The sequence below is a fragment of the Colias croceus genome, chromosome 13 (assembly GCF_905220415.1).
Source record: "Colias croceus chromosome 13, ilColCroc2.1".
Classification (NCBI taxonomy): domain Eukaryota; kingdom Metazoa; phylum Arthropoda; class Insecta; order Lepidoptera; family Pieridae; genus Colias; species Colias croceus.
In genome coordinates this window covers 1,230,698-1,257,240 of record NC_059549.1, presented here as the reverse complement: position 1 = coordinate 1,257,240, position 26,543 = coordinate 1,230,698, and the positions used below count along the sequence as shown (strand labels likewise).

Here is a 26,543-nt window from a genome sequence, read left to right as displayed (position 1 = left end):
TTTTTCTAATTATACGGCAGTTTAAACAACTGAAGTTTGGTTTTCATGTGGTTGATAACAATAGAGCTAGAGCGGATAAATACCCAATCAATGGTTTTGTCGTGAAATAATATAACCACATAATCTATGCCGCTCTGTTATAAATAATAATATATTGTTAATCGTTTTTTTGGTCCCGCAGGACAGGCTTCGCCTAATGTGGGTACCAATGAGTCTCATAATTATATTAATTTAAAATTATTAAATTAATTAATATTGTGAAATATGCGCACATACATATTATTGGAATAATGTTTTTTACCGTTGAAGATGTTGAAATAGATAAATAAATATTTTTACAACAACTCATTACTAAGCAGTAGCGTATTTGAGTAGCATTTCCATAATGTACCGTAATAATAACATTGATTCAATAAGAAAAATAAAACGCACAATAAATATCGAGAAAGCTCCATTCGAAAGAAACTGATGTATTTTCTTTGTGCATAGCATCTTTGATTACCTTATTGCTAAGAAATGAAACTTCAGGCCTTACCCCAGAGGAATCCAATCTAGATCTTAAAGTCTGTGAATAGGAACTAAGCAGGCTTTCGCCATGATAGACGGCAGTGCTGATTAGAAAATCTTATATTTTATGATAAAATAGCTAATATTCTTTCTTGAGTATTGATCAGATCTGGTGTATTGTGTGCCATTGTTTACCTTCATTGATAAATACCAATATTTTATAACAACAATTCCGCCCGTGAATTCGCTCACGATATAATCTATTATATTTTATAATAAATATTTACCTAAATATGTTTGGCGTAGATATGCAATCCACTTTTTTACTATGAATATTATTTTCAATTCAATAACAGACACTTTAAAATAATTAGATCTAAAGAATTTTGGACATTTTTTATGGTAGAGTTTTAAGAAATTTTTTAGTTAATAAGTATAGGTTCTATATTGAGGAAAGGAGCTCAGTGGTCAGTTACCATAAGAGAGTACAATATAATCACTTTGATTGATCTTTAACTAACATAATATCATTTTTTATTACGAACTTGCTTCCGCCCGCGACTGCGTCCGCGCGGAAAAATTAAGATTTATTTTTTTCTAGGTATTTTTCCGGGATAAAAAGTATCTTATTTTATGCCCAAGATAATAAGGTATAATTATACCAAGTTTCATCGAAATCCAACCGTTAGTTTTCACGTGATGCCTGAACATACAGACAGACAGACAGACAAAAAATTTTTTAATCACATATTTGGGTTTGGTATCGATCCAGATCCCCCTGCTATTTATTTTTTCAATATTTTCAATGTATTGAATTGACCCTTCTACAGATTTATTTTATGTATAGATTTCAAAACAATTATATTCGCATGATTTGTTGAACTTGTGTATGCTTACTTCCTGTATTGATTATAACTTCGCAGTAAACAACTTCGCAGTACTATGCCATGATGTCACAAAGAGAAATAAGATTGGATCAGAATATAAAGTGAACATTGACCATTTATTATCCTAACATGCCGAGAGAATATTCACCATACTCATATTTTCAACTGACATAAAAAGAGTTGGTTCTCAATTCGATGTATTTCTTTGTTGGCTACTTCAGAATTTTACACTGGGTGAACCGGTTTTGATGATTCTTATTTGAAAGCTGGCGCCTTCCAGTTGGCCCTGTTTATATGTTATCTAGTTCTGAAGATTTGGAGACTGTTTAGTCTATTATTCAAATTATACTCAAAGGAAAGGGCAGAGAAATAAAAATACAATTTATAAAACAACGTATATATTCTAAAAATACACATTCAAAACAAATAGAATTCTTTCACTGATAATAATTATTAATGATCACAATTTATATTAGGTATAATTATTTTATAGATATCTATTGGCACAAATCATATAGGTAATTTACATTACAGTCAGCTAAATTATTAACAAGCAAGCAATCCTTTGGCCGCAGACAATTACATACTAAGAGTATATTATTGATTTTAGATACAATATCTTATATAATTAATATCAATATTTTGTATAGTTTTATTCATACTGCGTAAAAATACAATTAATTCAATTCCTAACATTGCTTCAGCTTAGTGAAATTAAAGCGCGTCACACACAGTGAAGGTACTATAATATTTTATGTTAAGATTCTCTAATATAAAACGTTATAGTATCTTAAGGTATCCGGTATCAGCGTTCTGACCATCATTTTTCTTTTTGTCATTGCGTACCTAAGACCCCTGTAGAACCGCCATCCTGTTACAAATGACCCACAAAATTTCGGATTCACCGTGTGTGACGTACTTGAAATTTCACGTGGCTTAAAAAAAAATGTTTAAATTATTCTCGTAAAAAATAGGAATGATATTTCTTAAATAAAACTTACAATCTATGTTTACCCTTACAACACATTATCTTTGGATACATTTTATAACACGTATATACTCAGTAATTCTTAGAAATCTAAATACTTATAATATGTCTTTGTTTATACAATATGAAAAGCACTCGGAACAGTAATATGATATCATGAAGCCAAACTTTATTGTTTTTACAAATAAATATATCGTCTCAATGTAAATATGAAGAAGAGGAACACTATTATTTGGTAAATAACTTTATTATTTACAACGAAACATATAGGAATATTATTTATTATATGTAATTGTAAACAAATTACTCTAGATACAATAAAATAGGACTATAAGCAGCTATTAATACTAGATACATTTGGTCTTTACACTGAAAATATTCTAAAACTTACCTACGTACCTAAATTTGTGCTTTAATAAATTATTATACTTAATTAACATTAAATAATTAATTAATACATCGTTAACATAATAATTAAACGGTAGTTAATAACTGCATAATCAATTGAATAATACAATAGAGTAACTTATTTTGTAAAATCATTTACTATATGCAACTTTACAGAAATACGTCGAATCACGCGTGGTAGGGATAAGAAAAAGATGGCACGTAACGGAAAAATGTCACGCGTAACGAAAAAATGTTACACTAAATTTTTTTCCAACCCCGATAAAGAAGTTTCACTTAAAAAAAAACTTTTGGAACCTAAAACTTTTCCAACATTAAAACGCTAGACAATATTGTTAGTAGGGGTGAGTATAGGCCCTGTGCGGCGCGCGTGGGGTCTGTGCGCACGCAGCTACGTCCTGTGCAAGCACCCAGGCCAAGCACCGGAGTTACTTACCACTTTAGTATACTATAGTTTTAGCGTGATAAAACAATAATTGCTATGCTAAGGTACTAAAAGCATATCAAATAAAACACTCATTCTTTATTTATTTTTTTATACAAAAAAAAACACTTTTGGAACCTACAACCCTAACAACCGTACACTTTTGGAACCTAAAACCTTATCGCAGGGGGTATCAACACGCTAGATAGTATCGTTAGTAGAGTTGAGTATAGGCCCTGTGCGGCACAATGCGCGCGCGGGGTCTGTGCACAAGCGGCTAGGTCCTGTGCGAGCACCCAGGCCATGCGCCGGAGTTACTTACCGCTAGTATGCTATAGTTATAGCGCGATAAAACCAAGATTGCTTTACTAAAAGCATTTCAAATAAAACACTCATTCTTTATTTATTTTTTTATACAAAAAAAAAAAGTTTTGGAGCAAAAAACCGTACACTTTCGGAATCTAAAACCTTATTGCAGGTGGTATCAAAACGCTAGACAATATCGTTAATATTGGTGAGTATAGACCCTGTGCGGCACAATACGCGCGCGGGGTTTGTGAGCAAGCGGCCACGTCCTGCGCGAGCACCCAGGCCATGCGCCGGAGCAGGTTGCCCGCGGACGAGGAACAGGAGCGACCCGCGTGGGATACGCATGATATGAAGTCGTCGCGAGCACTGTATAGAGATATATTTGGTAGCTTATTGTTACATTAAACTTAACATACTATGTAACACAAAAGATTAAGGGCCGTTTTCACTACTTCTTGACAGGTTTTTAGCTTATCAGCAAGCGGTGAAACCGGCCCTTAATGCAACAATGCACTTAATACAATATACCTAGAGTCTAGACAATATTTCAATATATGAATGTTCGTATGTATGTGTGTATGTTTACGCAGTGTAGTATTTCACACAACATTCAACTTTATTAGTGCATTTTAATTGTAGAGTCAAAGATCTGGAATGAAGATTTAGGATAACCTACCATGCTGGCTGACTATGACAAAGTTTCGATTCAATCTATTATTGTTGTTATAACTAATATAAAATGCTGTACATAATTTGGATTCCTCGGTATAATATATAATATATGAATAATATTTTACGCGTACTCAGGACAACTAATAATTGTTTCTAAGAAACGTTTTCAATCTACAATGATGTAGATTGTGCATACGTACAAGATGCTTTATCTAATTGCGTATGGTGTAATTCCGAAAACTTTATATTTATAAATAATTCCGAAAAATTTTAGGCTGGTTTAATAACTACGTGTAAAGATTAGACGATAAAATCAGTTTTATAGAAAAATAAGTAAACTATTTCTATATGTTTAGTCCAACATGTTCAATTAGAAGCTCTCGGAAATGACATCGCTACAGTAAATCGAAAAATATATAAAACTCGTGTATGATTCTTCGAAACATGAACATCAATATCATGTTATTAGAGAAGTATAATTAAATATAATGTTGTTCATTATTTCATTGTTACTTTTATTGATTTTAGTGGGTTGGCACCGCACCGCATCACGATTCACGCAGCATAGCGCTAAATGCTTGATATTATGTATGCAATAATTGTACACACGTTCATGCTCTTTCAGTGTGCAAGTTCTTAAAAATCTCTTGTACTGCACATTTCATCCACTCATGTGATTGTACTGTGCGTGTTTTCTATACAATATCGCTCTATAGAAGCTACGCTGTGTGATGCGGGGCAGATGCCAAACACTTTATTACGAGTGACTTATAAATCAAATAAATTCGTAACTGAGTAATTTAAACTCAACAACTCAATTCATGTGATATGGTTTAGAACTTAGTGGTTATAAATATGAGACCATATACATTTATTATTAAAGTGATTGTAACAGATTGGCTCATTTTATATGTTTTGACGTCAGACTGGACGGGTTATCATGACATGCAATCACGAAGTTTATTGTATTAGGTAAATAATAAAGTGTTGTGAAAAAAACTTAATAAGTATTGTCTAAATATTATCTTTATATGAACATAGCTTTAGATCGAATTATATTATGAAGATAAGAAAAATATGTTTAAAGTTTAGTACCTAATAGCTTTTACTAGGTTGTTGAAAGTTAAAAGCTAAATTCCAAGAACCTTTAGTTTCTATAAAAATAAACGTTATCTATTTGTAAGTAGTAATTGCTAGTATCAAATAAAGAATATTACAATGAAATAGGAGACTAGGCAATTTATAATTTTAATTTTCACATTCCGGAAATGTTTATTTGCAAATAATTGAAGAAGTACCTAGGGATCACATAGCAGGCAAAAGACAAGGACAAGATCAAAGCAAAATCGTTTTATGAAGTTTCTGTTTTCTGTACTTAAATATTTTCCAAATTTCTTCTCAGTAAATTATTAAATGTTTCTTTATTCTTTTGCGTAAAATATCGGAAGATATTGTTTTGATCTAAACTTTTCACTGAGTATGGAAATAATAATTCTATTATTGAAAATCTATTATACAAAAGTTTGTGAGATAACTTTTGCTTTTATAAAGTTACGTTGGCAGTCAGAGTTCAATATTAGTTAGATTTAGATACTCTAAATAACCGCTAACAAAATATTTGGTTAAAACTTATTCTACATGCTTGTCGGGTCTCTTGATGGTTGGCGATCACATAAAACCAACTAAAAAAACTAACCTACCAACCAACCTTTGTCCAGGAACAAAACAGACGCTATGGTGTAACTGTTGTATCACAGTGTTATATTTACTACTTAAGGGTCTCAGCACACATATGGGATCGGAAAGGGATCGTAACCGTATCGCCTCGAGCCGTTCAGAATGGTTTGTATTAAACTCCCTACTGCAACGCACACTAATCGGAATAGTAACGTAATCGCATCCCCTCGGAACAGGCTCCGAACTTGCAATTGCAGCGCTAACGGCTCATCGTCCCCGCGCTTACGTCTCTCCGTCCCCGCGCTTACGTCTCCCCGTCCGCGCTTACGTCTCTGCCTGCTACGACTTGCCGTACTTACCGTTTTTAGGCGTAACGCCGGTGTCGCCTAGCCGTAGCCGAGTTGACGTACAGGCGCTGCTGATACGCTTTCGTCACGTGCATACGGTAGGTTGACGCCTGGTTGACAGCGAGGCGAAAGGCGTTACGGTTACGATCCCTTTCCGATCCCATATGTGTGCTGAGACCTTAAATCATTTTTGACAGCATGGTAGGTTATGACTAAAATGCTCAAATTATTCCTTTATCTGCGCAATGGAAACAAAAACAACTGATGAAGTTGTAGTAGATTTAGGTATAGCGATGTAGGTCTAATTTCTGTGTTGTGGAGTCAAATAAGTGTTTCTTTCAATGAAAGTGCGAATATCAATAAAAATATTATGAAAATATACAAAAATAATTATAGTAACTAACATTTTTTAAACTTCTTCTTTATTTTATAAACTTCACTGACCTATAAAGCTTTGCTTCGTAACTCCTAATATGCACCCAATCTACTTGCAGATTAGCTTTTTACAATTGATTTATGCCACTGTTAACTTTGAACTTTCACTTAAAGTTTTTGTTAAAGAAAATAATATATTTTAGGGAGAGCGCTTCAAGCAATTGTGTCAAATTACTATTTCATGCTCATTGGATTTTTTTTAAATTACCAACAGCTAGGGGTTTTTACTGTAGCTAAATTGCCGAGAGAAAAATTATACCAAACGATTTACCACCTGTGGTAACCCTTTGCTTGCTTTGACATAAAAAATGTTCATTGTACAATAATACAACGTAGCAGAATACTCCAAACAAGAAGATCAAATTTCCTAATCCGTGAGATTTTTCTATTAGAATAACCTGATGTTTCGAGCTTTGACCATGATTAGGGTCAAAGCCCTAGTTAATACATTTCATTACTTTGTTACATACATCGACCTTTTCGGCCGTAAGTTTTCATCGCAAAAGTTGAGGTCTAGAATTATTGTGTAATAAGAAAATATGTTGCCATGTCTGTGTCTATGTTTTTGTGAAGTATGTATCGAAAAGTCTTTAAACGTATCTTCAGCTGAAAATAATTTAATAATGCTAAGTAGCATTTTAAATTATTTTACCAATATTGTTCTATACATTACCTATACAAACAGACGGACAAAACTTCTCACCTGAAATATACCTAAGATAATTAAACCATATTTACCAGCACAACTCTGAGTTCTTATTGAAGTAAGCGATATGATGTGCTCGCTCGGATATGTCCCGTACAGCTAGTTGTAGCTCGTTCACGCAGGCCGACCAGTCGGGCGACACTAGCGCCCAACATGTTAGCTCTTTGAGGAAATCTGTGAAAAATTATTTAAAAGTAACATATTTTTATAATAGAGCCTAAGATAAATAACAATCGATAGTTATATTATAGTTGTTTCTAAAGAATAGATCGGATAGATAGGCGGGATTCGAACTTGTGTCTTATGTCTGACGGCCACCCGTGAACCCGCCAGAGCAATCGAATTTATTCTACTCTTTTCGATTTTATCTGTTCTAGGGAAACCCCGAATCTCCATAGAGATGATTCAACAACCACCTATTTAAAATTATTTATAAAGCATTTGAATGCTATGCTAGGTATATAAAATAAAATATCAAATTCAAAAATCTATAGTTTCCTGCAAACGCTTTGTTCAAAGTGAAGGCAAAACACATATATGCACACATAAACTAAAACATTTATTTATTCAATTAGACTTCTTCTGGAAGCACTTTTGATACAAAACTGACTCTACGAGCGGACCAATATTGCTTAGTTTGAATTGTCTCTGCTTCTTCCGCGTACGCAATCACAGCACATTCACAAAGGTTAGGCTAGCCAATATGTTGCTAGTACTTAAGGTCGTTCCCTGAGCGAGTGACCTTGAGCATTCACACTTTCCCGAACCACAGCTATCCGCCGCTTCTACAATACTTCGCAAATAATTCTTGCGCCACCTAACGCGCATCCGCGTGAACTGTTTCAAATACAAGTAAAATTCACAGAGCTCAGAAGTAACAGACATGGCATACAATTAAAATATTTTTTTATATAAAAAAATTATAATGGTGCATACACATAATTTTGGTCTTTACCAATTCAGAGTTAAATTATAGTCATATGGATGAATTTAATATTAAATTTTTAAAATGAATCAAAATTGATGGTACTCTGTAATGATCATCATTCGGTGATATTTTTATATTTCTTTAAAACTAGATACACAATCCCATTCAAATGTTCTACAAAAACTGTCGCCAAATGGTTTGAAGGACTTCTAGTTGAAATAAATATACATGAATGTAAATAAAACCTTAAATACACCAACTTTTATACACAAATACATAAACCTTTAATAGTCTAGTGCGACAGCGTAAAGTATGTTAGTATATTCAACCAACTTAAAAAAGTGTGAGTGTTTTATAAAACCCCTAGGAAATGTATGCAATATCGAAGCTTTTTAAGAAACGCATAAAATACTTTTTTAAGAATTTTCATACATATTATGTTACCGGCAATGTATTAAATCCGGCATTGTATACAATTCTTAGAAAATGTATGTTATTCCGAGAAATGGTCGGAATGAAATAAATATTATTATATTCGTCAAATTACTTACCTACAAGATGGCGCCGAGAAAAATTTTACATCTTTTTGTCATTGGTGTCATTTTCATGGTTTTTGGGGTACCATTAACCTATATGAGGTCAAAATTAAAATTCAAGATTGCGCCGACGATAATTTACATCTTTTTGTCGTGGGTGTCATTTTCATGGTTATTGGGGTAGGTTTTAACCAATATGAGGTCAAAACTAAAATTCAAGATTGCGCCGACGATAATTTAAATCTTTTTGTCATGGGTGTCATTTTCATGGTTTTCGGGGTAGGTTTTAACCAATATGAGGTCAAAACTAAAATTCAAGATGGCGCCGACGAAAATTTTACATCTTTTTGTCATGGGTGTCATTTTCTTGGTTTTTGGGGTAGCTATTAACCAATATGAGGTCAAAATTAAAATTCAAGATGGTGCCGAGAAAAATTTTACATCTTTTTGTCATGGGTGTCATTTTCATGGTTTTTGGGGTACCTATTAACCAATATGAGGTCAAAATTAAAATTCAAGATGGCGCCGACTAAAATTTTACATCTTTTTGTCATGGGTGTCATTTTCATGGTTTTTGGGGTAGGTTTTAACCAATATGAGGTCAAAACTAAAATTCAAGATGGCGCCGACGAAAATTTTACATCTTTTTGTCATGGGTCTCATTTTCTTGGTTTTTGGGGTAGCTATTAACCAATATGAGGTCAAAATTAAAATTCAAGATGGCGCCGACTAAAATTTTACATCTTTTTGTCATGGGTGTCATTTTCAAGAATTCGACTATATAGCTTGTATTTGTTAATTTGTTTTAGTTTACTTTAAAGGAGAAAATTTCGCTTCCAAGGCCTTGTTTTACGTATCAAAAACAAGATCTATCACGAAAGCGAGTTTTGTGATATTATTTGAGCCACGGCGTAAATTATACTCAAATTTGCTATATAGTCGAATCCTATATATTACGGGAGAAATCAATTTTAAAGAGCATTTATTATTGAAATACATATTTAAAAATGTAATGTAAAACGCAAATCTGTGTCAATATTCCGACAGATATTCGCTTTTTCACTGTATTCGCTCAACTTTGTTTAAAATAGAGTTCATCTAATATACTAAAACGAAGAGAATAAAATAAAAAAGAGCGCGTGAGCCGAGAACACATGTCAGAAGTAAAACTTCTTTGGTAAGATTCATAGATACGAAAATAGCCGCCTTACTCCATGACGTGACGGTATTACCATGACGCGACCTTGAAATTTTACTCTCAACGCGCCTATAGAACTTTCACATCAAGAAGCTACACCTTAACCACATAATTTGAATTCTGCTCGATTAATATATAAACGATTGTAAGAAAAACCACATAAATGACATCCATTTCGAAAAAATGTCAAAATTTTGTCAGCTCCTGGTTGTATTTTAGATTTGACCTCATATAAGCTACCACAAAAACAATGAAAATGACACCCATAGCAAAAAGATGTAAAATTTTGGTCGGCGACATCTTGGATTTTAGTTTTGACCTCATATTGGTTAATAGCTAACCCAAAAACCATGAAAATGACACCCATGACAAAAAGATGTAAAATTTTCGTCGGCGCCATCTTGAATTTTAGTTTTGACCTCATATTGGTTTATACCTACCCCGAAAACCATGAAAATGACACCCATGACAAATAGATGTAAAATTTTCATCGGCGCCATCTTGAATTTTAGTTTTGACCTCATATTGGTTTATACCTACCCCGAAAACCATGAAAATGACACCCATGACAAAAACATGTAAAATTTTTCTCGGCGCCATCTTGGATTTTAGTTTTGACCTCATATTGGTTAATAGGTATCCCAAAAACCATGAAAATGACACCCATGACAAAGAGATGTAAAATTTTCGTCGGCGCTATCTTGGATTTTAGTTTTGACCTCATATTAGTTAATAGGTACCCCAAAAACCATGAAAATGACACCCATGACAAAAAGATGTAAAATTTTCGTCGGCGCTATCTTGAATTTTAGTTTTGACCTCATATTGGTTTATACCTACCCCGAAAACCATGAAAATGACAACCAGGACAAAAAGATGTAAAATTTTCGTCGGCGCCATCTTGAATTTTAATTTTGACCTTATATTGGTTAATAGGTACCCCAAAAACCATGAAAATGACACCCATGACAAAAAGATGTAAAATTTTTCTCGGCGCGATCTTGGATTTTAGTTTTGACCTCATATTGGGTAATAGCTACCGCAAAAACCATGAAAATGACACCCATGACAAAAAGTAGTATACTTAAAACTTAAAAATGTTGTTTGTCTAATCCTAATACCTCACTAAAAATTTAAAAAGTAAAATGTGATTTATTGCATAAATTAATAAATTTATAATAATTTAAATTTAATTTTTATAAAATATTTTCGATTATTAAAAAAATTATATTTATAAAGCATTTGAATGTTTTAAAAACTAAATATCATAATTATATAATAATATATTATAATAACATTGACCAGTTATTATATTATTGACTAGCTGTTGCCCGCGACTTCGTCCGCGATTAGGTCGTTTTTCGTCATTCGTCGTTTAAAAAAAATACGTGACACTTTATTTTAAAATTTTCTTAATTACCTATTGTCTCTTATAAAATTTAACTACATTAAAATTGAACACTCTGATAAGAAAATCTTATAATCTGAAGAAAACATGAATGTGGTTTAAATTCTACATTACTTAGTATCAAATAATAATCTAAATTAAATGTAGATTAACAGTTTGAGCACACCATTATAGAATATGTACCTAAGTATTAAATTACGTTAGTTTACGTAGTAACTTTACTAAAAACACGATGACTATCTTTCGCGCTCGATACCACAAACTAAGCATGTTTGTGGTACGTGGCCCGCGTCACTTGACCCCCCCGCGAGTTCCCCTCCGTTGCTATGCGAAAATACATTCGTCGCCCTACTGTAGGAAAAATTGTAATACTGTGGCCTGGGCGTTATAACACGTCCAGGGAGTTCCTGAGTGCCGATATCACCATCTTGAGGAAAAGCTTCTAATGTCGATTTAAAACTGCATACATACGAATTAACCTGTTCTAAAATTGTGAAATGAGTTCAGTTTTAAATTTGAGAAATATTGATTTCTTGTATTCCACTATTCGTTGTAGTCGAATACAAAATATATTTAAACAAACTTAGGTTGGCCTTCAGGCAAAAGGGATCCTATCAAATGGTAAACTTGACCTTGTATCTTAAAAGTAAGCATGAACGGATCTTCTGATAATTATTGAGCACCAAAGGATCATTTGAAACGCACTACTATAAGAGCGAATATTGTCTAATAACAGTTTACATTGCACCACAGAATACATAATACAGAATACTAAACGCTAATTGCACAGTATGTTCCTCTAAAAGTAGTGATTTCAAAGGTTCCGGTGTATCTTCAAACGAAAGCCGACTCGCCTTACTACACTTTAAAGCATTACAAAAAGAACATACTACGTTAATATCGCCTATACAGAAGATGATCTGTAATCAATTGTGAGGTTATAAGCAAACCCACTTTTATATTTGTCAGACCACACCACCGAATTCGTAGATTGTTTACCTCAAGACATTAAGACTATGACGAAATCTGTCTGCAGTAAGACGGGCCTCTCGCTATTCGTGCGTTTCCAGAGACCGAATAGTTTCAATTCTTAATCTTTCATTAAACAAACTTATTAATCGTTCTTGTCTCATATAATTGTAATATTCGCGTCCCTACTCTAGTCATTGCTTATGCTCATGTTCATCTTATTATGATGCACCCTATCATTTGTCAAACGGTCTTCATATTGAGTAAGTAAAGTTTTTAATTGTGAAAAAATGTATTATGATTTACACTACATATTAACACTCTTTTATCATTTAACATAAAATATAAGTCTGTGAGTGTGTAAAAATAAATCCAGCTAATTACACATTAAACTTATGTTTATAATTTGGTATACGACATGAAAATATATTAATTGTCAAGCAATAATAATACAGATAAATACTGAACATAAGTATAATAGATATTAAGTAGTATTAGTTAAAATATACTTTGACTACTTTGACTGTAAGTTAAAGTTTATTTTTACTAACAACATGTAAATGAAGAAGAAATAATAATTACCAACGTACTAACCTTTTCTATAATACTTAACACGGCACATTTTTCAAATTATCTTGCTCAACTCTACTAAAAAATTTGAGGGTTTTGTTGGAACTTTAATATGTAAAAACTATGATATATCTAAACCACGATACAACTTGCATGCGGAAATGCTCTACAATTGTGAATCTAAAGAATAACTAACAACATACTGTTCAATTTTATTGAGCTGATGAATATCTTTTGCCTGGAAGAAATCACCGTCGCCTAACAAATATAATGTGTTTTCTTATAAAACCGTCACATAATTTATTTTATCTACTTAAATAATGAAAATGATATATTTATAAAATATAAAACATATTATGTAAAATGATTAAAAATAAATAAATGAAGCAACTATGATTCAAAGAAAACATCTTTTTCAGTGTGAAAATGCTCTAAGCAATCCTGGATGATGAACTGTATATCATGTACCTACTCTGATCCCAGTACGGTCGGTACGTCGATAGCCATAACGATAAATATTATAATCAGATAACCGCAAAGTCAAAATAAAAATAAAATTTTGACTTTGCGGTTATCTGATAACTTAAAACATTACTTGTAAAGTTGTGAGTGCAAAATTTACGTTTCATTTGGCAATAACATTTTTTTCGGTACTAAAACGTAGTAGTTTGATATGTGGTTGGCTGCCCCTCCTCTCCTTCCTGAAAAATATCCTCCAAAATTTCCCGAGATACTTCCAATGATTGAACCATTGGACGTTGGACATTAACTTCAGTCAAAAATTGACGAAGCGGATGATTACTAATTTCCACTTAATCCTCGCTGCTACTGTCTTTATCATCAAATCATCAATTTTCAAGTGGTGTAGTAAAAATATCAGCAGAAATCGTCTTCCAAAGGCGATATAATTTTATTAGCATTGAATCTGTAAATAAAAAAATCAAAAGTTAACTGTAAATCTATAAAAAAAGCTACTTACAAATAAAATTTTATCAAAAACTTCTGTTCCCAATGCACCTCAAAATAATAAAAGAATCATTCATTTCATTTCATTTAACAACTTACCAACAAACAACAACAACTTACCTTTTGTGGGAACGCATGATGGTGAAAATTCACAAAACACGAAGATTGCATTTGATATTTTTTGTTTTATGGCATTCAATTGCTTTATAAATATCACTACATAGTATAAAAAAAGTCGCTTTCTGTGTCCCTATGTCCCTTTGTATGCTTAAATCTTTAAAACTTCGCAACAGATTTTGATGCGGTTTTTTTAATAGATGAGACTAATTCAAGAGAAAGGTTTTAGTACATAATTTATTAGGTTTTAGACAAAGCGGACGAAGCCGCGGGCGTTAAGCTAGTAAATTTATAAAACACGGAGATTTTTAAAATTGTAACTAATGAACACAACAATATATTATTATACTCTTTGGAACACAATCATTAGATTAACTGTAGATAATATGGTGTCTATTTTTACTTAAAATAATAAACATCTACCCTCACTTTAAAAAAAATGTAGTTTATTATTTACACGAAATATATCTTATAGGGAACGGCAGATATGGGTTAAAGAGTTAAATAAATAAATAACATAATTATATTTAAATTATTAATTTTTAACATTGTGTTCAGTAGTGTTAACATGTAAATTGATTTGATTTTTACGAAATCTCATAGATGGCGCTGTTACAAAATTAACATTATACAACTTACATTCTTTAAGCTATGTTTCTCTTCCCAAGTTACTTAAATGGCATAATTTTTTATAGTGTCAATCTAGATATTGTCAAACAACATTTATATATGCGTCATTTGATTATTAATTTGTAAATTGATTTGATTTTTATAACATTTAATAGATGGCGCTGTTTCTAATTTGTCTTTATACTACTAAATTCATTAAACTGTTTCTCTGCCCAAATTACGTAAATGACATAGTTTTTATTTTGTAAAGCTAGATAATAGCATGGCTTACTCGAAACCAACATTTAAACATGAGTCTTTAGATTGTACGCTGTCGTAATACACGGAATACGTAAGAAAAATAAAGGTTCACAGCTCCTCCCCCGTAGGTGATAGCTTAATAATATGTAGCCTATAGCCTCACCCGTCCTGTTAGTAATATTCATGCAAAATTTGAAGTAAATCTATGCAGTACTTTTCGAGATTAGCTCGGACAAACATACAGACAAACAGACAAACAGACAAACAGACAAACAGACAAAAATTCTAAAAACTATGTTTTTGGCTTCTATATCGATTATAGATCACGGCCCAGGTATTCTTTTAAAAAAATATTCAATGTACATGTAGTGTATGTGAGTGAAAGAGAGGGAAGTATTATGTCATCTCTTGCGCACATGCAACGGTGACACCGCTCACACAGCCAGTTGGCTGCAGGCGGTCGGAGTGAGAGGACGTGTGCGTCTAAGAGCCGATAATAGGGAAGGACATACACTACATTTTGGCGACGAGGTAAATTGGGAATAAATGTAAGTAATTTTTTTGATAATAAAAAAATTACAAAACCAAAAAAAAAAAGGGAGGAAATAGGTGTGCTGTGATAACTATTGAACTAATTATATCCACAGTCGAGTTACATCGAAGGGAATATTAAAGTTAATAATAATATACACACATACTTATTTCATTATGATATTTTGTGCCGCTTACATAAAAAAAATACCCGCACAAAGTAGATAAATAACATGTGCGTGCCTTTCGAGAGGCCACCGCGCCGTAGAAAACGAAGGTTTCGTTTACATAAAGATATAGCAAAACCTCTTAAATAATTGTAGCCAGAAGGATAAAGTAGGTGTTGTAAATTGTTTCTTGTATACATAACTACACTGATACCAATGCATACGCGGGCTGTCTTTATTGCTCGAGCGTATGGTGCCTGTATGATAAATACACTGTACAGTGTACGGGTATACAGCTAGCGTCCTCCAGTATGTACTCACGTAGTCATGCATAGGACTGTAACTGCGTTAAGCGAGACTAAATGTGATATTTTGTTTAGTCGAGGCTGTAGATTATTACTTTGGGACATTTGTTTACATATAAATTTATTAATACTGATATGTAAAAACCTGCTTAGAGGATTGGTTAAACATGATTAAATGAGCTAAGAAGGTTCAATTCCCGATCAGCTTAGAATAGATTTGTCTGGTTACAAAAATATAATTATACCAAATACCCACTTATATCTTATTTAATTACTGGATGTGAAGTTGCATGAGTATTATTTAAGATTATCCATTATTGCATAAAGAAGTAATTAATGGTTATCATGCAAGGAACGTAAGTTTCCTGGACAGGCTAAAATAGTAACATTATGGAAGTTCTGATGTATGTGTTTCGATGGTGATGTGGACCACGACAAGGGATTTCTAAAGTTGTTGTTGTTAAGCTATAATGTTACAAGATGAAGCCTGACAAAAAAAAGGGTAACGCCCGTGTACGTACTTTGAAATGTGCTACCAGATGATGCCTGGTAGTACAGGAAAAAACGGGTGATGCCCGTGTGTACCTTGTACTGTGTTACCAGATAATGCCTGGTGGTCAAGAAAAATCGGGTGACGCCCGTGTGTATTTTGTAATGTTATACCAGATGATGCCTGGTAGTACAAAAACAAAAAATCGGGTGACGCCCGTGTGTATTTTGTAATGTTATACCAGAGGATGATGCCTGGTAGTGCATAAACAAAAATCGGGTGACGCCCGTGTGTACTTTGTAATTTCATACCAGATGATGCCTGGTAGTCGTAATATAATTACAATACAGGTGATGCCTGTAGTGATGTGATACGGGTGATGCTCGTATAAAATGTTTATATTTTGGGTGATGCCCATATTGCGAATTCATGCGCTTAAATACGCGATTTTAAAAAAGATGTGATAGTTAGTCATCATTTCATAGTGTTTCTTCTAAGATGAATTGTATCTTCGAAAATACTTACGGTTAGTATTGTTATCCAAATTAAAAATGGAATAATACAATTTTAAGAGTATAAATAGTAAATGCTAAAATATTTACAGTAGTTTTTATTATTCATAATATATAAAAGTGACTTAATATTTTCATAATTTCGTACTTAACAGATTTTGTTTAACAAAGAAAGAATAGTCGATGGTAAAAAAAAAAATAGTGATAGTTCGTCACCATTTCACAGTGAAGTATTGTTCGTAAGATAGATTGTATCTTCGAAAATACTTACGGTTAGTTAGGATATCAATCCAAATAAAAAATGGAATAATACAATTTTTAAGAGCATACAGTGAATGCTAAAATATTTACAGTAGCTTTTATTATTCGTATCTAAAAGTGACTTAATATTTTCACAATTTCATAGCAGATTTTGTTAAACAACAAAAGAATAATCATAATGATAACAATACCTAAAATATCTGCGACTGTATTGTACATTTAACCGACAACTATAAAGTTAGACAGGTTAAGTGATAATATAATAATCATAAACAGGGTAAGGTAATAAAACAATGAATATTCGAAAACAAAAATAAATGGAATGAGAGACATACAGAGTAGTCTCAATATTCATTATTTCAAACTAGCCACCTGGCAGACGTTATGCTCTTTCGCCCTTTACCGATACGCCGCGCGCCGAGGTTTGAGTTTTACACTTAGCAACATATTTGGCTATTCATTTTTATTGTATATACTATGTGGCGTTGTAGGTGAGGTGGAAACAAAAAAAAAATAATAATAATAAGAACTACTCACCATACAGTCGACAATTAATTTAGTTAATTAATAAAAAAAATACAACTATCAGTAACAATAAGGGTCGTGGTGTGCCTAGGTCCAAACCTTCCGGTAGGGCTCTTACCGATATAGGTAAGATGGAATGCGCGTCTCGTTGCGAGGGCCAGGTGGTAGGGTGTCTTTAGGGTTGGTCGCTGAATTCCTTCGACAGGAATTAAGGAGCCGAAGCAAGCAAGACGTAGAAGGATTTCCTCAGCGGCAATCGTAGCAATGTCGTACTACTACTCAAGATGGGTCTTAAGCGGTATGTAGCAGCGTATGAGGTTCCTTATCGGAACGTGGCAAGGACGCGACAATTCCCTACGCGGGAACGTTGCAGGTATGTAGAAGCTTTCTAAACGGAACGTAGCAGTAGTATAACACTACTCCCTCAGCGGAAATGTAGCACCCCGGTTTGGGGTTAGGTATAACAGACAATCATTACAATATGTTGGAACGTTGAAAACGACGTTTACGTAATTTATACAATAATATACCGTGAAAGACAATAGTTGGACAATAGACATTTGCATAAAATATGAATCGTTAATTATTGTAGATAAAAATTACTTTGATAGATAGTGTATAGTGACAAACAACCTGTCATCAAATATACACTTAAAATATTTAGATAAATAATGAAGGTCAATTTCAAGACGAACATTTAATGTAAAATAAAAAATGGCATATTATATACCACATCATACCGCAAATATTGGTATATGCAAGGTATATATGCAAGTACCGTGCATGGTAAAATCATACACCATGTGCATCTAGTTATTACTATATTAATAACGTCTGTTTTTAATTTAAAATACCAATTTTATTATAGATGAGAAAACAAAGCAACACAAACACCAACGTGAATAGTATTATAAAAGTCAATACACTAATAATCTTATTTACAAGTTTAAAAAGTTATTAAGAATTTAATAAGATTTACAACGTAGTAATTCATATAAAATCCAAGTTTTAATGGTGGTTTGTAAGACTGGTCTGATTTCATATTCATAAAGTACTTACGTATGTCCTACACTCAATTAAGAAAAACGTTAAAGATTTCTTGTCAAAGCAAAAAAAAAATATGTATTATCGCGAAAAGTTCACCATTCGTGCCTTAGTCAGAATATAAATTCCAAGTATTAATCTCTACAATAGTGAGTGGTAGTGGTATTGATTTCGAAATACAAAATTGAATATTGTTTTGTACATTCAAGTTAATTAATTTATGCAAATACTTATATAGTTATAGGTAACAAAGTTTTTATTGATTGTACAGTTAAATTTGTATTATTGATTGTTACAGTTAACATTGTAGTTTGTACAGTTAAAAAAAAAATTATGTATCCAACTACTTATTTTCAGACCATTAATGTGTGATTAATGTCTAGCCAATAATTATTGTCATTAAGTTATCTTCTTCTTTTTCAAGTGGCTATTAAGTTGTCAGTTATACAAATACAAATGTTATCATAAGCACAGACTAATAATAATATACTACGTATACATCATAAGTAACAAATAAAATAAAAAATAAAAATGTCTTCAACAAAATGATACATTGTGATTCGTTTTAGGTACGTTACATTAAAATTAAATTTTAAATATATGTTATTAATGTAATAACCATACAATGAACAACACCGCGTGTGTGTTGAGGTTACAAATATAAAATGAAATAAAAGTAATAATTAATCACGCTTTACTAAGATATAATATATTTATTATTGTATTGTCAATAAATTGTTGTAATATTGTCACTGAAGTTAAATCTGTACGGTTTGGATAGGTCATTAGCGAGTCGAAAAGAATCGGTTGCATACAGTCATACGAACATACAGGTGAAGCTAAAAGCGGTTCAATAGTCAATGTCACAATAAACTACTATGATATTGTACTGTTACAGAGCAAGCTCCACAATGCCTATAATTCTGTCAGAGTGGTTTATACCCGAAAGTTTGTATTTAAATAATTGATAATTATGAACCTTAACATTGTAATACATGTGACATTTTAATATTGCGTGACCTATCGGAATTTATAAAATTAGGAATTCAAATGCGAACCATAAATGCATGTTTCTGTATGAATTAAATATTTTTAATGCGCTATAAAAAAAAAAGGCTGCCACTTTCTAGCCTCTAAACTATCACCAAAAATATATCATAAATCACTTTATTGCGATATGAAAGAGAGACGGACAAGCAAATAAATAAACAAATCTTCCCTGTGCCTAAGGATCATATTATGATAACTTGTTGTTGCTTAAATAAGAATAAATAATGAACCAATTAATATGTTTGGTTAAAATTTTGCCGTATAAAATTTATTATATTGTTTAGGGTACAGATATACATATTATAATACATTCCGATTTTATTAGGCATATTGAAATTTAATTAAAATTGGAACATATATTGTTTTAGTAACGAAGTACATATATACAGAATATAGATATTAGATAATAACCGAGCATTTAAGTATGTACCTAGTCTATAGGCATTTTACTTGGTAATAATTGTACCGAAGTTTTACTTAGATTGTTACTAATCCAATTATAAGGTCTTTTGCAGCTATTGTTTAATAATAATTTTAATATGTGGGAAAACAGTGGTTACTTAAATGGTGCAGATGCCGGTGCAGGTAAAGTGAATTAAATTTTGCGTCAGAAGAAGCAGCATTCACCTCTTCTAAATGACCTGGAGTGCGTCATGATAAATAGTGAGGAAAAAGACAGATGATAACCTATGTTAGTTCCACATCAACAAAGTAGTGCAATAGTCATGTAAGGAAAAAAAAAAACAGGTTAAGTTACAGTACCTACAGGTACAGAACAGGATTTAGTCAAAAGTATAGTTAAGTTACAGAAGGAACATAGCTCAAACATTATACCTTACATATACAGTAAGTTACTGAAAACGATTTCGTTCCATTGGTTATTAAATAAATAATGACTTAATAAACTTAAATATAAGTTTACAACTTATTCATGATAGATTGTCGTATACTTAAATAAATTGCCATTATTGTTATTATAAATACCTATGTAAGATGTTACATTTCTATGATTTTGAAGGAGCAACTATGCCTATATATTCTTGTCGGCTCTTCTCTGTCGAGACGGCTTTCCGAACCAATGGTAAATTCATATTTTTTCCTTATACTGACGATTTTAAAACGTTTCCGGACGAAGTCTGGTTGATGAATGAAGGTTTGAGTTTGAAAAATTATTGATATCGATTTAAATACATATATTGTAAAAATGATTATAATTTGAATATACATATACGTATTGGAAAAAAAAAATGAAAAGGAGAGATGTTGCATATAGATAGAATTATATTACTAGGCCAGGTGACACATTCTACTCTATCGCTGGTATGGGCGGACGTGTCCCTGAGTTGTGTGTACTAACTGATACTGGTGTTTAGGTATGGACTAGCATACCCGAATGGAACATAATATTTTATTTTATTTAATAAAATTAATTGAAAAGAATTAAAAATTTCTAAAATAAAGGAGGGATGTAGTGTATGTGAGTGAAAGAGAGGGAAGTATTATGTCATCTCTTGCGCACATGCAACGGTGACACCGCTCACACAGCCAGTTGGCTGCAGGCGGTCGGAGTGAGAGGACGTGTGCGTCTAAGAGCCGATAATAGGGAAGGACATACACTACAGTACAGTTTTGACTTTCCTACGATTTTATTATATGTATAGATGATTTCTAAAATCTCACTATAAATAATTAATAGTAGTAGCGTCTATTCCTCGCTCATTGTTTGATATTCGTAGATTCGAATAAACATGGGTCACGTGATTGTCATGTGACGCTCACGGCGACAAACGACACAAGCTTCACCCTCGAGACCTAGCGGCCGACTGAATCTCCCATACAAGCGCAAGAGATATAGTTGCGAATACGCCCAAAATTTTGAATAAAATGTTTATAAAATCTAGTTTAGGTCCTATCCAAAAAAAATTCTTACCATTATTTTCGTAATGAAATTGCCTATCCAATAGTGTAAATACCAAATCAAAAGAATCATTAGTTTAAGAGGAGATACACGGTATACATAATTATTTCTAATTTCTGGGATTTCTTTGGGAGGAGATTAATAACACTTTAAGTCAATAAAATAAAAAAATACTTTTGCCATTTTTGAGCCAAGAATATGTAGAAATTTAATGTATTTTTATTTAGTTGATATATCTTTTGGATAAGAAGGAGATAGCTCCAGAAAACAGTACAAAAAACGGCTAGAGCTGGGTTTTACTCTATTCCGCGCCTTAATGGGAAAGGGACAAAGACAGGATTGACGACGGAAATAAAGGAATACGTACGAGAATGGTGAGGGAAACTATGCTCGCGGCTCACCCAAAATTCTTGTAGGAAAAACTTTTAGACTGATGCCATGAACTCTATGAATTATGATCATTTTATTGTAAACTAGCTGTTGCCCGCGACTTCGTCCGCGATTAGGTCGTTTTTCGTCATTCGTCGTTTAAAAAAAATACGTGACACTTTATTTTAAAATTTTCTTAATTACCTATTGTCTCTTATAAAATTTAACTACATTAAAATTGAACACTCTGATAAGAAAATCTTATAATCTGAAGAAAACATGAATGTGGTTTAAATTCTACATTACTTAGTATCAAATAATAATCTAAATTAAATGTAGATTAACAGTTTGAGCACACCATTATAGAATATGTACCTAAGTATTAAATTACGTTAGTTTACATAGTAACTTTACTAAAAACACGATGACTATCTTTCGCGCTCGATACCACAAACTAAGCATGTTTGTGGTACGTGGCCCGCGTCACTTGACCCCCCCGCGAGTTCCCCTCCGTTGCTATGCGAAAATACATTCGTCGCCCTACTGTAGGAAAAATTGTAATACTGTGGCCTGGGCGTTATAACACGTCCAGGGAGTTCCTGAGTGCCGATATCACCATCTTGAGGAAAAGCTTCTAATGTCGATTTAAAACTGCATACATACGAATTAACCTGTTCTAAAATTGTGAAATGAGTTCAGTTTTAAATTTGAGAAATATTGATTTCTTGTATTCCACTATTCGTTGTAGTCGAATACAAAATATATTTAAACAAACTTAGGTTGGCCTTCAGGCAAAAGGGATCCTATCAAATGGTAAACTTGACCTTGTATCTTAAAAGTAAGCATGAACGGATCTTCTGATAATTATTGAGCACCAAAGGATCATTTGAAACGCACTACTATAAGAGCGAATATTGTCTAATAACAGTTTACATTGCACCACAGAATACATAATACAGAATACTAAACGCTAATTGCACAGTATGTTCCTCTAAAAGTAGTGATTTCAAAGGTTCCGGTGTATCTTCAAACGAAAGCCGACTCGCCTTACTACACTTTAAAGCATTACAAAAAGAACATACTACGTTAATATCGCCTATACAGAAGATGATCTGTAATCAATTGTGAGGTTATAAGCAAACCCACTTTTATATTTGTCAGACCACACCACCGAATTCGTAGATTGTTTACCTCAAGACATTAAGACTATGACGAAATCTGTCTGCAGTAAGACGGGCCTCTCGCTATTCGTACGTTTCCAGAGACCGAATAGTTTCAATTCTTAATCTTTCATTAAACAAACTTATTAATCGTTCTTGTCTCATATAATTGTAATATTCGCGTCCCTACTCTAGTCATTGCTTATGCTCATGTTCATCTTATTATGATGCACCCTATCATTTGTCAAACGGTCTTCATATTGAGTAAGTAAAGTTTTTAATTGTGAAAAAATGTATTATGATTTACACTACATATTAACACTCTTTTATCATTTAACATAAAATATAAGTCTGTGAGTGTGTAAAAATAAATCCAGCTAATTACACATTAAACTTATGTTTATAATTTGGTATACGACATGAAAATATATTAATTGTCAAGCAATAATAATACAGATAAATACTGAACATAAGTATAATAGATATTAAGTAGTATTAGTTAAAATATACTTTGACTACTTTGACTGTAAGTTAAAGTTTATTTTTACTAACAACATGTAAATGAAGAAGAAATAATAATTACCAACGTACTAACCTTTTCTATAATACTTAACACGGCACATTTTTCAAATTATCTTGCTCAACTCTACTAAAAAATTTGAGGGTTTTGTTGGAACTTTAATATGTAAAAACTATGATATATCTAAACCACGATACAACTTGCATGCGGAAATGCTCATTACAATTGTGAATCTAAAGAATAACTAACAACATACTGTTCAATTTTATTGAGCTGATGAATATCTTTTGCCTGGAAGAAATCACCGTCGCCTAACAAATATAATGTGTTTTCTTATAAAACCGTTACATAATTTATTTTATCTACTTAAATAATGAAAATGATATATTTATAAAATATAAAACATATTATGTAAAATGATTAAAAATAAATAAATGAAGCAACTATGATTCAAAGAAAACATCTTTTTCAGTGTGAAAATGCTCTAAGCAATCCTGGATGATGAACTGTATATCATGTACCTACTCTGATCCCAGTACGGTCGGTACGTCGATAGCCATAACGATAAATATTATAATCAGATAACCGCAAAGTCAAAATAAAAATAAAATTTTGACTTTGCGGTTATCTGATAACTTAAAACATTACTTGTAAAGTTGTGAGTGCAAAATTTACGTTTCATTTGGCAATAACATTTTTTTCGGTACTAAAACGTAGTAGTTTGATATGTGGTTGGCTGCCCCTCCTCTCCTTCCTGAAAAATATCCTCCAAAATTTCCCGAGATACTTCCAATGATTGAACCATTGGACGTTGGACATTAACTTCAGTCAAAAATTGACGAAGCGGATGATTACTAATTTCCACTTAATCCTCGCTGCTACTGTCTTTATCATCAAATCATCAATTTTCAAGTGGTGTAGTAAAAATATCAGCAGAAATCGTCTTCCAAAGGCGATATAATTTTATTAGCATTGAATCTGTAAATAAAAAAATCAAAAGTTAACTGTAAATCTATAAAAAAAGCTACTTACAAATAAAATTTTATCAAAAACTTCTGTTCCCAATGCACCTCAAAATAATAAAAGAATCATTCATTTCATTTCATTTAACAACTTACCAACAAACAACAACAACTTACCTTTTGTGGGAACGCATGATGGTGAAAATTCACAAAACACGAAGATTGCATTTGATATTTTTGGTTTTATGGCATTCAATTGCTTTATAAATATCACTACATAGTATGAAAAAAGTCGCTTTCTGTGTCCCTATGTCCCTATGTCCCTTTGTATGCTTAAATCTTTAAAACTTCGCAACAGATTTTGATGCGGTTTTTTTAATAGATAGACTGATTCAAGAGGAAGGTTTTAGTACATAATTTATTAGGTTTTAGACAAAGCGTACGAAGCCGCGGGCGGTAAGCTAGTAAATTTATAAAACACGAAGATTTTTAAAATTGTAACTAATGAACACAACAATATATTAGTATACTCTTTGGAACACAATCATTAGATTAACTGTAGATAATGGTGTCTATTTTTACTTAAAATAATAAACATCTACCCTCACTTTAAAAAAATGTAGTTTATTATTTACACGAAATATATCTTATAGGGAACGGAAGATATGGGTTAAAGAGTTAAATAAATAAATAACATAATTATATTTAAATTATTAATTTTTAACATTGTGTTCAGTAGTGTTAACATGTAAATTGATTTGATTTTTACGAAATCTCATAGATGGCGCTGTTACAAAATTAACATTATACAACTTACATTCTTTAAGCTACGTTTCTCTTCCCAAGTTACTTAAATGGCATAATTTTTTATAGTGTCAATCTAGATATTGTCAAACAACATTTATATATGCGTCATTTGATTATTAATTTGTAAATTGATTTGATTTTTATAACATTTAATAGATGGCGCTGTTTCTAATTTGTCTTTATACTACTAAATTCATTAAACTGTTTCTCTGCCCAAATTACGTAAATGACATAGTTTTTATTTTGTAAAGCTAGATAATAGCATGGCTTACTCGAAACCAACATTTAAACATGAGTCTTTAGATTGTACGCTGTCGTAATACACGGAATACGTAAGAAAAATAAAGGTTCACAGCTCCTCCCCCGTAGGTGATAGCTTAATAATATGTAGCCTATAGCCTCACCCGTCCTGTTAGTAATATTCATGCAAAATTTGAAGTAAATCTATGCAGTACTTTTCGAGATTAGCTCGGACAAACATACAGACAAACAGACAAACAGACAAACAGACAAACAGACAAAAATTCTAAAAACTATGTTTTTGGCTTCTATATCGATTATAGATCACGGCCCAGGTATTCTTTTAAAAAAATATTCAATGTACAGTTTTGACTTTCCTACGATTTTATTATATGTATAGATAGACTAGCTGTGCCGCGCGGTTTCACCCGCGTTTCTCCACTCCTGTTGGTCTTAGCGTGATAATATTATAGCCTATATTACTCGTGGATAATGTAGCTTTCAAATGGTGAAAGAATTTTTAAAATCGGTCCAGTAGTTTATGAGCCTATTCATTACAATCAAACAAATAAAGTTTTCCTCTTTATAATATTAGTTTAGATAAAAAGTTAATTAATAGTATATTATGTGTTGTGTTTGGCTGGTTAAAATAAATTGATTAAAATTCCTCCTTGTGAAGAAAAAAGTGACTTCCCATATCCCCAAGTGGGGTAAGGGACAGATGCATTATGCATACATCTGTTTCACTGATCGATTTTCT

The 26,543-nt window shown here is 32.3% G+C and overlaps 1 protein-coding gene across 1 annotated transcript in view; it reads right to left on the bottom strand.

Moving 5' to 3' along the window:
• Window positions 1-1,825: 1,825 nt before the first annotated feature.
• LOC123696749 overlaps window positions 1,826-26,543 on the bottom strand; it is a 50,946-nt gene continuing 26,228 nt past the window's right edge. Inside the window, exons 4-5 of the mRNA XM_045643114.1 lie at window positions 7,393-7,534; window positions 1,826-3,889 (exon numbers count right to left, since the gene is read on the bottom strand). Coding sequence (XP_045499070.1) covers window positions 3,676-3,889; window positions 7,393-7,534 — 356 coding nt within the window. The 3' untranslated portion in view covers window positions 1,826-3,675. The remainder of the gene's footprint in view (window positions 3,890-7,392; window positions 7,535-26,543) is intronic.